Raw genomic sequence first — 11,635 nt, forward strand, 5'->3', positions numbered from 1 at the left:
TCAATGCACTGCCTATTTTCAATGCTGAATTTATCTAAGAATATTGCTTCTGTCACGTCTTTTTATTTACATCCCACTATTTTTCTCTGTAATTGTGTTGGTAATTAGACTAGTCAGCTACTGCAACAAGAGCTACTACAACAATGACTTATTTAAACTGTGTTTAATGCTTCATATTCAATTGTTTATAGAAAATAAGTCAAATCAACAAAAGGAATCGCTCAAAATATGAGGATTTACATTGCATGGGAACCAAGATTCTTCCGAGGCTAATTCATGAGATGGTATGTTTCTTTGTATGACTTGTATTAGTATTTTCAACTAGGTTGTTTTGCAAATAAAATGCTTATTGTCCTTATTACAAATTTTAGACAACGAAGGCTATAGGAGTGCAACCTTCTCGAGCTGAAATTTATATTGAAACCCGAACTCGAAAAGACGGGAGCATTGTGACTGAAAAGGCAGCTTCAACAATTGTAAGATATATTTATTTAGAGTAAGGAAATGTGTAAAATTTCATGAAAGGTGTACTGTCTACTAACTTGCTTAAGTATAGTTTCCTTGTAACTAATAACTTGAACCTTACTTGGATTACAAGAAGAAAATTCACTACAACGTTCTTCATGTAGGAGGAGTTAAAGAAGCATATGGCAGAGGTAGAAAATTCAGAAAATTTTCACGTCACTGAAGATTCTACAAATTGGACGAATGATACATACTCAAAAGTGAAAGGGCCTAAAAGAAGAGGACGTGTGCGTTGTCTTGGCAAACTTCAACGACATGCTAGTTCAAATATTTCATCTCAACGCACTAATTCAGAAGATAGACTTCAAAAAGTACAAAGTGTACTTGGAAATCTTGTTGTTGTGCTTCAAATGCGATTTTCTGATGATCCACAAATTAATGCTGTCTTACAGGCTGTAGCTCAAGAGGTAAGAAATCTTATTTTTCAACTTCAAGAATGTTTTTCAAGAAAATAAAATACACTTTTTTTAATACGAGGGCTGATAATTTGGCAACTTATTGCATGACAACATATCCATCTCTCTAACTGTTAATTGTTTTTGGTCTTATTTTAAGGTGCATTGATGGAGAAGAGGAAGATGATATGGTTTTGGCGGAACATGATGTGAAGAAAAGTATATGATTGTTCTTGATAGGGTAGAACCATATAAAAACTGTGTCTGTCAGTTTCTACTTCTTTTAAGTACTAAAACTCAATTTTTGTATTTTGGTGTTGTCTTTAGTTATATGATTTGTCCACATTGGTGAATAATACCTTGAGAATATATTCTGGTGTTGATTTTAGTTTATATGATGATTGGTGAATAAGACCTTGAAAATATTACTCCACCATTTTTTTTGATGAAATATAAATGTTTTTATAGTTATTAACAAGTTTGTATGATGGAGAAAAATAGAATACAGTGCAACAACAATAAATAATACCTCAGAAAAGATATTTAGGGGTTTCACGTTTTAAAAAAAAAAGGGGGACATTTTATAAAAAAAATAAAATTGTGGGACTGGTTTTTACCCCACGACCAGAGACGTTGTAGGTAAAAGTACTAGTCTATAGAAAAATCCTGTACAGACACACAACCCGTCCGTAGGTAAAGGTACTGTAAGTAGGTAAAACATGCACCGACAGACAAAAATCCGTTGCAACTTGCTAAGTATAGTGCACGGCCAATGTGGCTGTGGGTGAAAGTTTTGGCCACATATACCTACGGAAAATAGCCTTTAGTGACGGTTTTTGCCCGTCACTAGAGGTCAAGTTTCTTGTAGTGAGGCGTTGAATTGTGTTAGCTTTTTCTTATATTTAACTAAGTCCAAAGTCCAACTTCTGATATAGTTCAGAATTTGAAATAATGTTCAGAATTAAGTGCAGCGGATATAAAAGAGAAAACGAGAGAGAAGAGAAAGACACAAAACAATTTATTTTGGTTCCTTGCACAATTCGGAAGTAGTCCAGTCCCCTTGTTAATTACAAGAGATTTTTCACTATAATCACGCAAGATTACAATTTCTCAAGCACACAAGAAAGATACATCCAATACTCAAGCACACAAGCAAGAGGTTGAAATTAGACGTTAACGAGTGCCAACACATCATTAGAGTCGTTAGAGTAGCTTGATCATACATCATTGATTTGTTGCTTGATTTGGTTAATGTCCAATGAAAGGAATGATTCTGAAACCTTTCCTTGATAAGGAATTAACCGTTCTTTTCCATAGGAGACATAGTTGTAGCTTCGTACATTGCATATGAGAATGTTGGAGGTAGTGGTCGTACTATTGTCATTCATTGTCCTTCAATGAAAATGACATCCATTGATTCTTTGACACTTCTGAACTACTATTGCTTGGTCTTCAGAACTACCATGCTTGACATCCAATACTTATGCACCTTTGGTCTTCAGCTATCAAGAGTTTGGCTTCTAGAGTCTGAGGTCCAGCTTCTGGGTTAACTTCAGAGTCTAATTATTCCAACTTCTGGGTTGTCGTCAGAGTCTAAGATGAACCTCTGTTTAGAATGAATTAAGTTGTAGCCTAATAGAACCATTCTCTTAAGCCCCTTAGAATGAATTTCATGTTGGTAGAACTACTAAGTAGGTGAGAGAGGGTGTGCTTTGAGTGTCCTAAGATTCACAGATGGGCCGACCTAATGGAACCTTGGCCTTCATTGCCTTGGAAAAAACTGGAAAGCCAAATTAAGTTTATGTTTCAATTACCTTTGAATTAGCAAGACCTCGCACGTAAGGATCACTACGCGATCAGCAGGTGCAGTTGGCCATCGGAGGGATATATCAATTAGGTTAGAAACGTCCCAAAAACCTCATCACTTGTATAGTCTACCTAAGATAAATAAGCGCGACATTACTATTACTTAATATCCAACAATATAAACAGGGGGGATTCGAAGAATCCTAACCGTCACTTACTGTTCTGCAACCAAACAGGTAAACTTGTTGTGTTGCAAACATAAAAATTGCAAATTTCTAAACCCTTAACTTTTATATCATCAAACTTAGAAAAATAAGTAACCTAAATTGTTTGTACGAAACGACAATCCTTGTGGATACGATACTCTACTAATCACTTTATTACTTGGTAAGTGATTTGGTACACTTGCCTTATCCGACCATCAATTACCTTCATAGTTAGAACATAAAGATGCAAACATGGCTTTAGCAGTAGAATTGTCACTCATCTTCAAGTATTATTGTTGAGGTAGAGCAGCAACAAGAATGCGTCTGATCTTGTGATGTTTCTTATAAATCTTCTTCTGAGTAGCAGTGTGTTTCTTTTTATCAACAGCAGCACCTTCTTCATCTAAAACCAGATCATTAACACCTTCTTCAAGGATATCCCATAATTCTTCATCTAATCCCATGATATAACTATACATTTTGGTTTTCCACCAAGAGAATGTATCAGGATCACAATTTAATATTGGAGACTTGTTTGAACCAGATGACTTGTCATCATTATAATCATATGGAAAAACAAAACTAGAATTTCCAGTATCACCAGAAGACATGTTTTTCTCAAATATTTTCTGTTACACTTTTAAGTTATATAAAAACAACCAGGTGCTCTGGTACGAGCTGAAGGTGAGAAAAACACAAGAATGGGGGGTTGAATTGTGTTAGCTTTTCTTCTTTTTAAACTAAGTCCGAAGTCCAGAGTCTAATAGCAGCGAATATAAAAGATATATATATATATATATATATATATATAGAGAGAGAGAGAGAGAGAGAGAGAGAGAGAGAGAGAGAAAGACATGCACAAAGCAATTATCTTGGTTCCTTCCACAATCCAGAAGTAGTCCAGCTTCCCTTACACTTCCAAGGAGATTTTCACTATAATCCAATCTGATTACAAATGCTCAAGCACACAAGCAAGAGACTTCTAAACAAACAAATTACAAAGAAATAAGTTTGGTTTGAACAATTTATATACAATCAGTGGTGTTCACAATACAAAACAATTCAGACTTTAAGACTCTAGAGTTTCTAAGTTCTGAAAATTGTTAAGAAATTCTAAGTGTTTGATGCACAACAATTTTAGTAGAGTTTTGCCACAGTTTAAATGTTGTAGAGTCTCTACTAATCTTCAAGTCATTCCTTTATATGGAGGTATGAAAGAGATGTTGTAGAGGTGCCAACGCATCAAAGAGTCGTTGTGGAAGCTTGATCAATCAACATTGATTTGTTGCTTGATCTGGTTAATGTCCAAGGAAGGAATAATTTGAAAACCATTCCTTGTATGGAGAAATAACCAGCAGTGGTTTTGCAATTGTACTATTTGTCCTTCATTGTCCTTTCTTTGAGGATAAGCATCCAATTCCTTGTAATTCCTATGAGATAACTGTTGCATCAACTTTCTATTCCCCTTCTCCACATTTGTGTCTTCAAATTTCCATTTAACTACCTTCAGGTTCTTCACTTCAGACTCTGATGGTCTTCAGGCGTCTGGGTGATCTTCAGACTCTGACAGTCATCTTCTGATGGTCTTCAGACTCTAACTTAAAACTAAGCTTCTCTTGAAAATTCTTTTTCTCTCATTTGTCCTTCCAGAACCAATATCTTGATTTAAGACTTATAAATTTTAGTCTATGATCTTACACACTAGAACAAATATTAGCATATCCAATTGAACTTTTAATACCTTGTTATCATCAAAACTCAAAGAAACATTGTTAAACACATTTTGTTCCAACACGAAGTTGCATGATCCAAGATAAAAATGAATTACAACGACTCAAGTGAAAATAATACAATATGTTCTTCAAACCATTGACAACTCTTTTATCTCCCAAGTTATTTTTCTTCAAATACAAATAAAAGTACTAAAAATATAGTCAAAATGTCATGTGATGCTCCATCTTAATTATTCAAACCCAATTTATGTTGTTATTATATTTTTTTAATTAAAAATTGTTAATTATAAGTTTTCATGTATCAATCTCTACAAACTCACTCTATGATAAATTATGTAAGATATATCTCCTTCTCTCCCACTCCCTGTTAATTAAAAATTGTTAATTATAAGCCTTCATGTACCAAATACTCATTGTTATTTTATTAGTTACTAATCTATGGTGAAAATAGTTGATTGTTCCTTCTCAACTTTATTTTGTCCGCACTCAAGAGTCATGACTCGGATTTTTACCACTTATTTAAAATGCTCAGGTAACTTACCACCATGACAAATCTATATTTGTATATAAGGTAGATATTTATATAACGTATCCAACATTGTATAAAATTATATCATTGTTTAACTGAGCAATGATAACTTGACACAAAAAAAACAAAACACAATTTAGACACCGTATCCTTGTACAGTATTTTTATTTTTAATTTTTCTTGTTTTTCAACTTGTACTAACTTGTACTATGTCATCTCTCACTCCCTGTACTGTCTCTCTGTTCCTTTCTCTCGTAAATCACCACCACCACCACCACTGTTACACACACTCTCTCCCCCTCTCCAAATCTCCGGCCACCGGCGACGACACTCTATCGTCATCGTTCTCCTCTCTAATCTATTTCTCAGCAAAACAAATTCAAAACAGACACCAAGGGCGGTGGTAGTGATGGATGACGGAGGGTGTGGTGGTGAAAATGTAAGAGAAAAGAAGAGGCCGGGAAGAGAAGAAGGAGAAAGACAAAGAAAATGGGAAGAATGAAGTGGAATTACTCAATTAATCCTATGGTTCACACCAAAATTACTGTTTTGCCCATGATGTTGTATTTGTGTTTCAAATTGTGTGTCCATTTATCATTTCTCTTTTTAAGTACCACAAATATTATATCTACGCGTATAAATATACTCGTTAGACGACAAAAATGTTGTCAAGATGACATTTCTCTTTCTATATATATGGTTCAACAAATAGATACTGTACATCCTTTATGTGTAAATGATAAGCAATTTACATTTATGGAGAACAAAAATGTACACATAAACTTTGTCTTGAAAAATGGGTGATAACCACAGTGTGGAAAAGAATATCAAATTGGCCTACATATATTTTTCTTTTATGGTTGCCGAACTTTACATATATTATGCATTGTCCCTACCAACTGAACTAAACTCATGAAAATAAATTGGCTTAAATATATGACCATTCCCTTCAAGTTGTATATATTCTTGTAAAAAACAAAGTCGTCATGGTAGGTGGTGAATTAGATTAGAGACTAATCCAAAACTTTAGATGGCCACATGCGTTTCCAAATGGAAATTTCATTCAAACTCTCAATCTTTCTTATTCCCCCATAAAATCCATCAGCCTCATTTCCTTCTTCCCTATGGTCTTTCCTATTGATACTAGTCTGTCTCCATCTTGAGCCAGGAGTGTAATGATTGAACTCTATCATCACCGAGTCTGCAATCAACAAAAATAACAAATACTTAACAAATATAACATAAAAAATAGTGGGGCAGTTGCCCCCAATCTAGACTAAGTAACTATATCCCTTTCCTAAAATGATTTGTTATCCAATGCACCCCTCGACAATAATCACTTAATTTTAATCAATCCGTGATATTATAAACAAAATATCATTCTAGTCCTTGATTTAAATTTAGTGCAATTTTAGAGATCATTTTAAAATATTGATAATGTTTACTAAAAAATAAATAAAAAAATATCGATCATGTCAATGACGAGATTTATACAGTCCTACAATTTCAAGGACCAATCCCCGTATTTATTTAATTGAAAATTTCCATCTATGCTCGTAGTGACAACATGTGATGCACATAAATAAATTTTATTTCAGAGCATAAGTTTTTTAAATTTCATTCTTAAAAATGTTTATGCCAACCAAGGATGGAGTTTTCAAAACAATATAGCTAAACCAATGTATTTATATGTTTCAAGGTTAACAAAATTATGTGTGTGAACACATGATTTTTGATCTTGTCAACTGATAAACAATATAAAATTTAGTGGATGAACATAGTTAGGCTTTAAATGTATTAACTGACAGAAATTATCAATGTGTTGGTGGAAATGATGACATACTGTCCATGAAATGGCTTGATCAAGACCACTCAAATAGCATATTAAGTGGTCCACATTTTGATATATTTATAATTGTTTTTAGTGGTCCACATTTTGATATATATATTTATAATTATAATCCGTAAAGATACCTACCAAAAATTGTGACCTGATCTGGTCTTTCAAATTAAATTATACAAGCAAGTCAATTTTTTTCATTTATAACTCCCCAATATGATAATGGTTGATTACATAGCTTCTAAATTTAAAATATTAAATCAACAAATCACCACACTTTAATAGTTTTTAGTCCATCTCTATCATCAAAATTACTTGGCAATATCTTTCTTTAGCCACCAATGTGATATATGTAAAAATATAATTTATACAAATATTATTAGTATAATCTCTTTTCGGATCCTATGTTAGAGGAACTTTAGTGTATCAGACTACCTCTTTATATATATATATATATATATATATATATATAACCTCACAACCATTATAAGTATTATCCTTTCAATTATCTATTAGCAAATATCCCCTAGAAGATTCCGATAGGGGAAGACAATAGACCGGAAAACCATACAAGGCAAGATTATGAAACTATTCAACTAGAAGGGGAGGAAAAGAACTAGAATGAAGGTATTGTTGGTTTCAAGAGAAAACTTAAGGATGGATAGCTACAAGAAAAGAAAGTGTGTTGATAAACATTCCTTTCACGTTTGGCATGTTCAGAGAGGATGAAAAGCTTAAATTTGGTGGATCCCACACCTAAAACCTTTCCTTCTTAAATTGCACAGAAAGCTTGAAGAAACAATGCTTTGGACATCTAACATGGGAAAATGACCAAAACAACCTCACTTTTGAAACACTATTTTTCTAAAACGGTGCAATCCATTTTTTTTCCTTTCATTAAATTATGTTCAATTTTTTTAATTTAATGTTCCGTATTTTAAGTGACTATTGTTCCGAAAAAAAAAGTCTATGGTAATTTTGTATGGATATACAGAATCAGGTTTGATCACATCACACTATATATACATACATATATATCATGGTCAATATATATGTCTATATTAATACAAGGGTATTTATGTAAACTAATAATTATATATCTTTCTTTCCTTTCACTTTTTTATCACTTTCACTTATACCAAACAACTAAAATAATCATCTCACTTTCTACTCACTTTCATTCCTTTACCATTCTTTCCTCTTACTACCTTTCCTTCCACTTTCTTCTTTCATCCAAACAATGCCTAAAAGTCCATAACAAAAAAAAAGAAAGTAATGATTGATAATACCAATCATACAAAAGAAAATTGACATTGATTGACTCACCACTGTTATGACAGCGGCAATGATTTTCATTGTTATTACATGACTCCAAGTGACCCACAACACCATACCACCAACCTGCGACAAAAGCAGCAATTCATAAGGTTAATAATGGTTGTCCATATATCCTTGTTTAACTTATAAAAATGTTAAAATTGTTAGATTAAACGTCGTAATTTGGATTTGATCCACGGCTCCATTATTTATATATGTGAGTTTATAGTGACTATTGTCATTTTGTAGATAGACGAAATGACAAAACCATTATAAACTCATGCATACAAGTGAAGTAACCGGGATTCGAACCCTGATATTGACATCCGACCTAACAATTTCGATATTTTGCCAATTAAGCTAGGACATGTGGATATAATGGTTTATTAATTACTACTAATATAAAGTCTACAAAGTCTCTTTTTAATAAAAGGTATAGGTTAAGTTTAGAGGAATATCAATATTATGCAAAGTTAGATTTTTTTACTATCAGCATAATGGAGAAGGATAGTTAAAAGTGGAAGGTAGTGATTTTTTTCTTAGTTGGGGAGACTAAAACTAAATCAAATTCAACTCGAATCCAAAATAACGGTTATATTATTTTAAAATTTTGATACATACAGAGACTACAAGACTACTGTAATTACTCGTTATATATTCAAACCAAAATAACTATTATCCCAATTATGTCACGTGCTATCTGGGGAAGACTTTGGTTACAATAGATAAACTAGTCAAGATTCCAGTTTACACGGATTTGGGGAAATATAGTGATAAAACAAATGTAAAATTCTGACATTTGTGTTATTAGAGGAAGACTTTCCTTTTCTTAAGATAGAGGATTAGTTAATAGAATTAATACATGAAATTTGAAAATGATAGTGGAGAAAGAAACAAACCATAAGGAAATTCTTTTTTTCTCCTCCATTGAATCTCTATGTGATTACCAGGATGCAAATCATTTAAACAATTAGAGATATGAAGATCATGTGGAGAGATATCAACAGGAGGTGCTCTTATCCTTTCCCATGGAATTCCACACTCTCTAGCTTCTCTTCTTCCATGTGAAGGATACCTATAACAAGCAATCAATTAACCAATATCTACATTTTACTTCATAGAGAATGCTAAAGAGCGCTTCAATGACATTGGTTAAGAAACTAAATGGGATAAGATTTTTATAAAAAGTAGTGTAATCGTTACTTGCTCAAAAGAACCAATTTATACTTTCAAGACAAAAAGTTTATTTATGGGACAAAAAGTTTCCTGGAGAGATATCAATAGGAGGTGCTCTTATCCCTGAGACATTGGTTAATAAGACCTTGTTTGTTTGATACTGAAATATATAACCAATGTGAACCAATTTAATACATAATAGATTCCATGAGATGACACACTTAAGCATGTGATTATCGAAAATCATAAAAAATTTACCTTGCTAGAAAGGTATTGGTTCGCGAATCATAGCTAAGTTCAGCATCATAGCAAGATAACAGGAAACCAAGATGACCATTCTACAACACCAACACCAAAATTGTAACATGTGAGAAAACACTATTCATTAAATTCCATTGAAAATGTTGTATCATTTTGACACAAATTGGAAATCAAATTTTGATAACAATTTAGATGGTTAATACAGTTCAAATATGTGGTAAATTATGTTTAGTGGATACTAACTGTGACACCTTGTTATATTCATTATCCATCCACTAAATTGTGTTAACCACTTATTTGAACTACGTTAATCGTCTAATTTGTTGTCAAATTTGTATGAAAAATACCATTCCCGACTAAAATGACCAAAGAATATCCATAGATACCTCGCGGTTATAGACTTGAGCAGGAAACCAGAAGCGGCCAGTTTCAATTGCAAGATACCAGTTCATAACAGCTTCAACAGGCAATGAACTCCTATGATTGCAGCTATCATTTCCATCACCAACCTTTAATTTCATCCCTTGAAAAGGCCAAAGAAGAGAGAAAATTTTCATCCATAACCCACTTTGTTTGCCATGTTTAAGACTCCCAACACCCATATTTGAAGCAACATGCCATTTCCATTCCCTATAAGCAGCTTGACCAATAACTCCACCCCATTTCTTCTTCATGTGTCTCTCCCAAAAGTAATCACTCACACATCTCTCCCTCAATGAATGGCAAATACCAGCCATTTGGCAAAGGGAAGAAGGAGGTAATTTTTCAAGTATGCATTCCAAGATAAGCTCTGGCAAGTCCAACAATGATAACTTGTCCTCAATCTCTTCAACATTCTCAACTCTTGAACTAAGACTCTTCCTCACCATAGACATCCTTGTATGAATTTCACAAAGTAAACCAATCCAAAAGTGATTCTTAAACAACTTGGAGAATGTTTTCAAAGACAACACTTGGTGCTTCATCTCATTTTCACTTGTCCATGATGGGAATGATTTTAGAAAAGAAAGAGAGTTTAAGTTTAAAAAGAAGAAAAAAGAGATGCAAGTAATTATAAAGTAAAGTAACATTTTAAAATTAAGGAAATGTTTTACGTGTCAAACTTGAATTTGGTATATGAGATAAGAGAGCCTCAAAGAACTTATGTGGAAAGGAAAGGCAATGACTTTATTTGTTATTTAAGGTAATCAAAAGCAAAGAAAAATGAAACCTCACTACTTTGCCAAAACTTGGAAACAAATTTGGTATCTTTAAACAAACATCTTTTAAAGAAGGGTTATTTTTTAATTGATTCAAAGAGACCCCACTATAAAACCCAATGGTGGGCCTCCTCACCAATGTTTGAACAGAATAAATAAGGTTTGACAAACACACCGACGAGCTTGGGTTGGAAGCTGCCTTTGACTAAGGATTTTTTTTTTTAAAGGCCTCGACTTAAAAAATAAATAGAGTTTTGCAAGTTGGAGAGAGATAGATATAAAAATTAGATGGTGGATTCTACCACTAAGTGAGTCCCACCATTATTAATTATATTTTACTTTTTTTTAAGATTTTATGTGTCTTTATCTCTCCAAATTAAGAAAATGAAGAAACACATAAATGGAGAGATCCTAACCCCAGCTATTCACCTTCAGCAAACCTCCACCAGATTTCTTCCACAATTGTTTCACATCATGCCTTTTAATACTTTAAAGTTCAATTTAACCTCTATAAATTGTTTCTAGTGCTATAATCTTTTAATCTTCCCTTTTCTTTTCTTTTGTTTAATATTTTAATCTTTCTCTTCCTTGACACCGTTGATGAGAAATTTTCTTTTAATCTTCACCAATTTAACCTTCTGAATTACT

General features: G+C 32.9%; 1 protein-coding gene and 1 long non-coding RNA gene across 3 annotated transcripts; one reads left to right on the top strand and one right to left on the bottom strand.

Annotated features, from left to right (window-relative positions):
- The first annotated feature begins 259 nt into the window (after positions 1 to 259).
- Positions 260 to 679, top strand: LOC120579678 (uncharacterized). Its single transcript, XR_005645426.1, has 3 exons — positions 260 to 284; positions 372 to 476; positions 630 to 679. It is a non-coding gene; the product is annotated as an uncharacterized lncRNA (long non-coding RNA).
- A 5,215-nt stretch (positions 680 to 5,894) lies between these two features.
- On the bottom strand, positions 5,895 to 11,226 carry LOC25490461 (F-box protein At2g26850). Of its 2 annotated transcripts, XM_024777714.2 has the most exons (6): positions 10,175 to 11,226; positions 9,786 to 9,865; positions 9,251 to 9,426; positions 8,361 to 8,435; positions 8,210 to 8,278; positions 6,263 to 6,395 (listed from the first exon to the last, which is right to left on the bottom strand). In XM_024777714.2, the coding sequence occupies exons 1-5, from the start codon at positions 10,856 to 10,858 to the stop codon at positions 8,220 to 8,222; spliced, it is 1,074 nt and encodes a 357-aa protein (XP_024633482.1). In that variant the 5' UTR covers positions 10,859 to 11,226; the 3' UTR covers positions 6,263 to 6,395; positions 8,210 to 8,219. The 2 variants fall into 2 exon arrangements, with proteins under 2 accessions (XP_013459340.2, XP_024633482.1); XM_013603886.3 differs by lacking the exon at positions 8,210 to 8,278 and having other exon boundaries at positions 5,895 to 6,395; positions 10,175 to 11,209.
- Between the last annotated feature and the right edge of the window lie 409 nt (positions 11,227 to 11,635).

Source organism: Medicago truncatula, chromosome 3 (genome assembly GCF_003473485.1).
Source record: "Medicago truncatula cultivar Jemalong A17 chromosome 3, MtrunA17r5.0-ANR, whole genome shotgun sequence".
NCBI classification, from domain to species: domain Eukaryota; kingdom Viridiplantae; phylum Streptophyta; class Magnoliopsida; order Fabales; family Fabaceae; genus Medicago; species Medicago truncatula.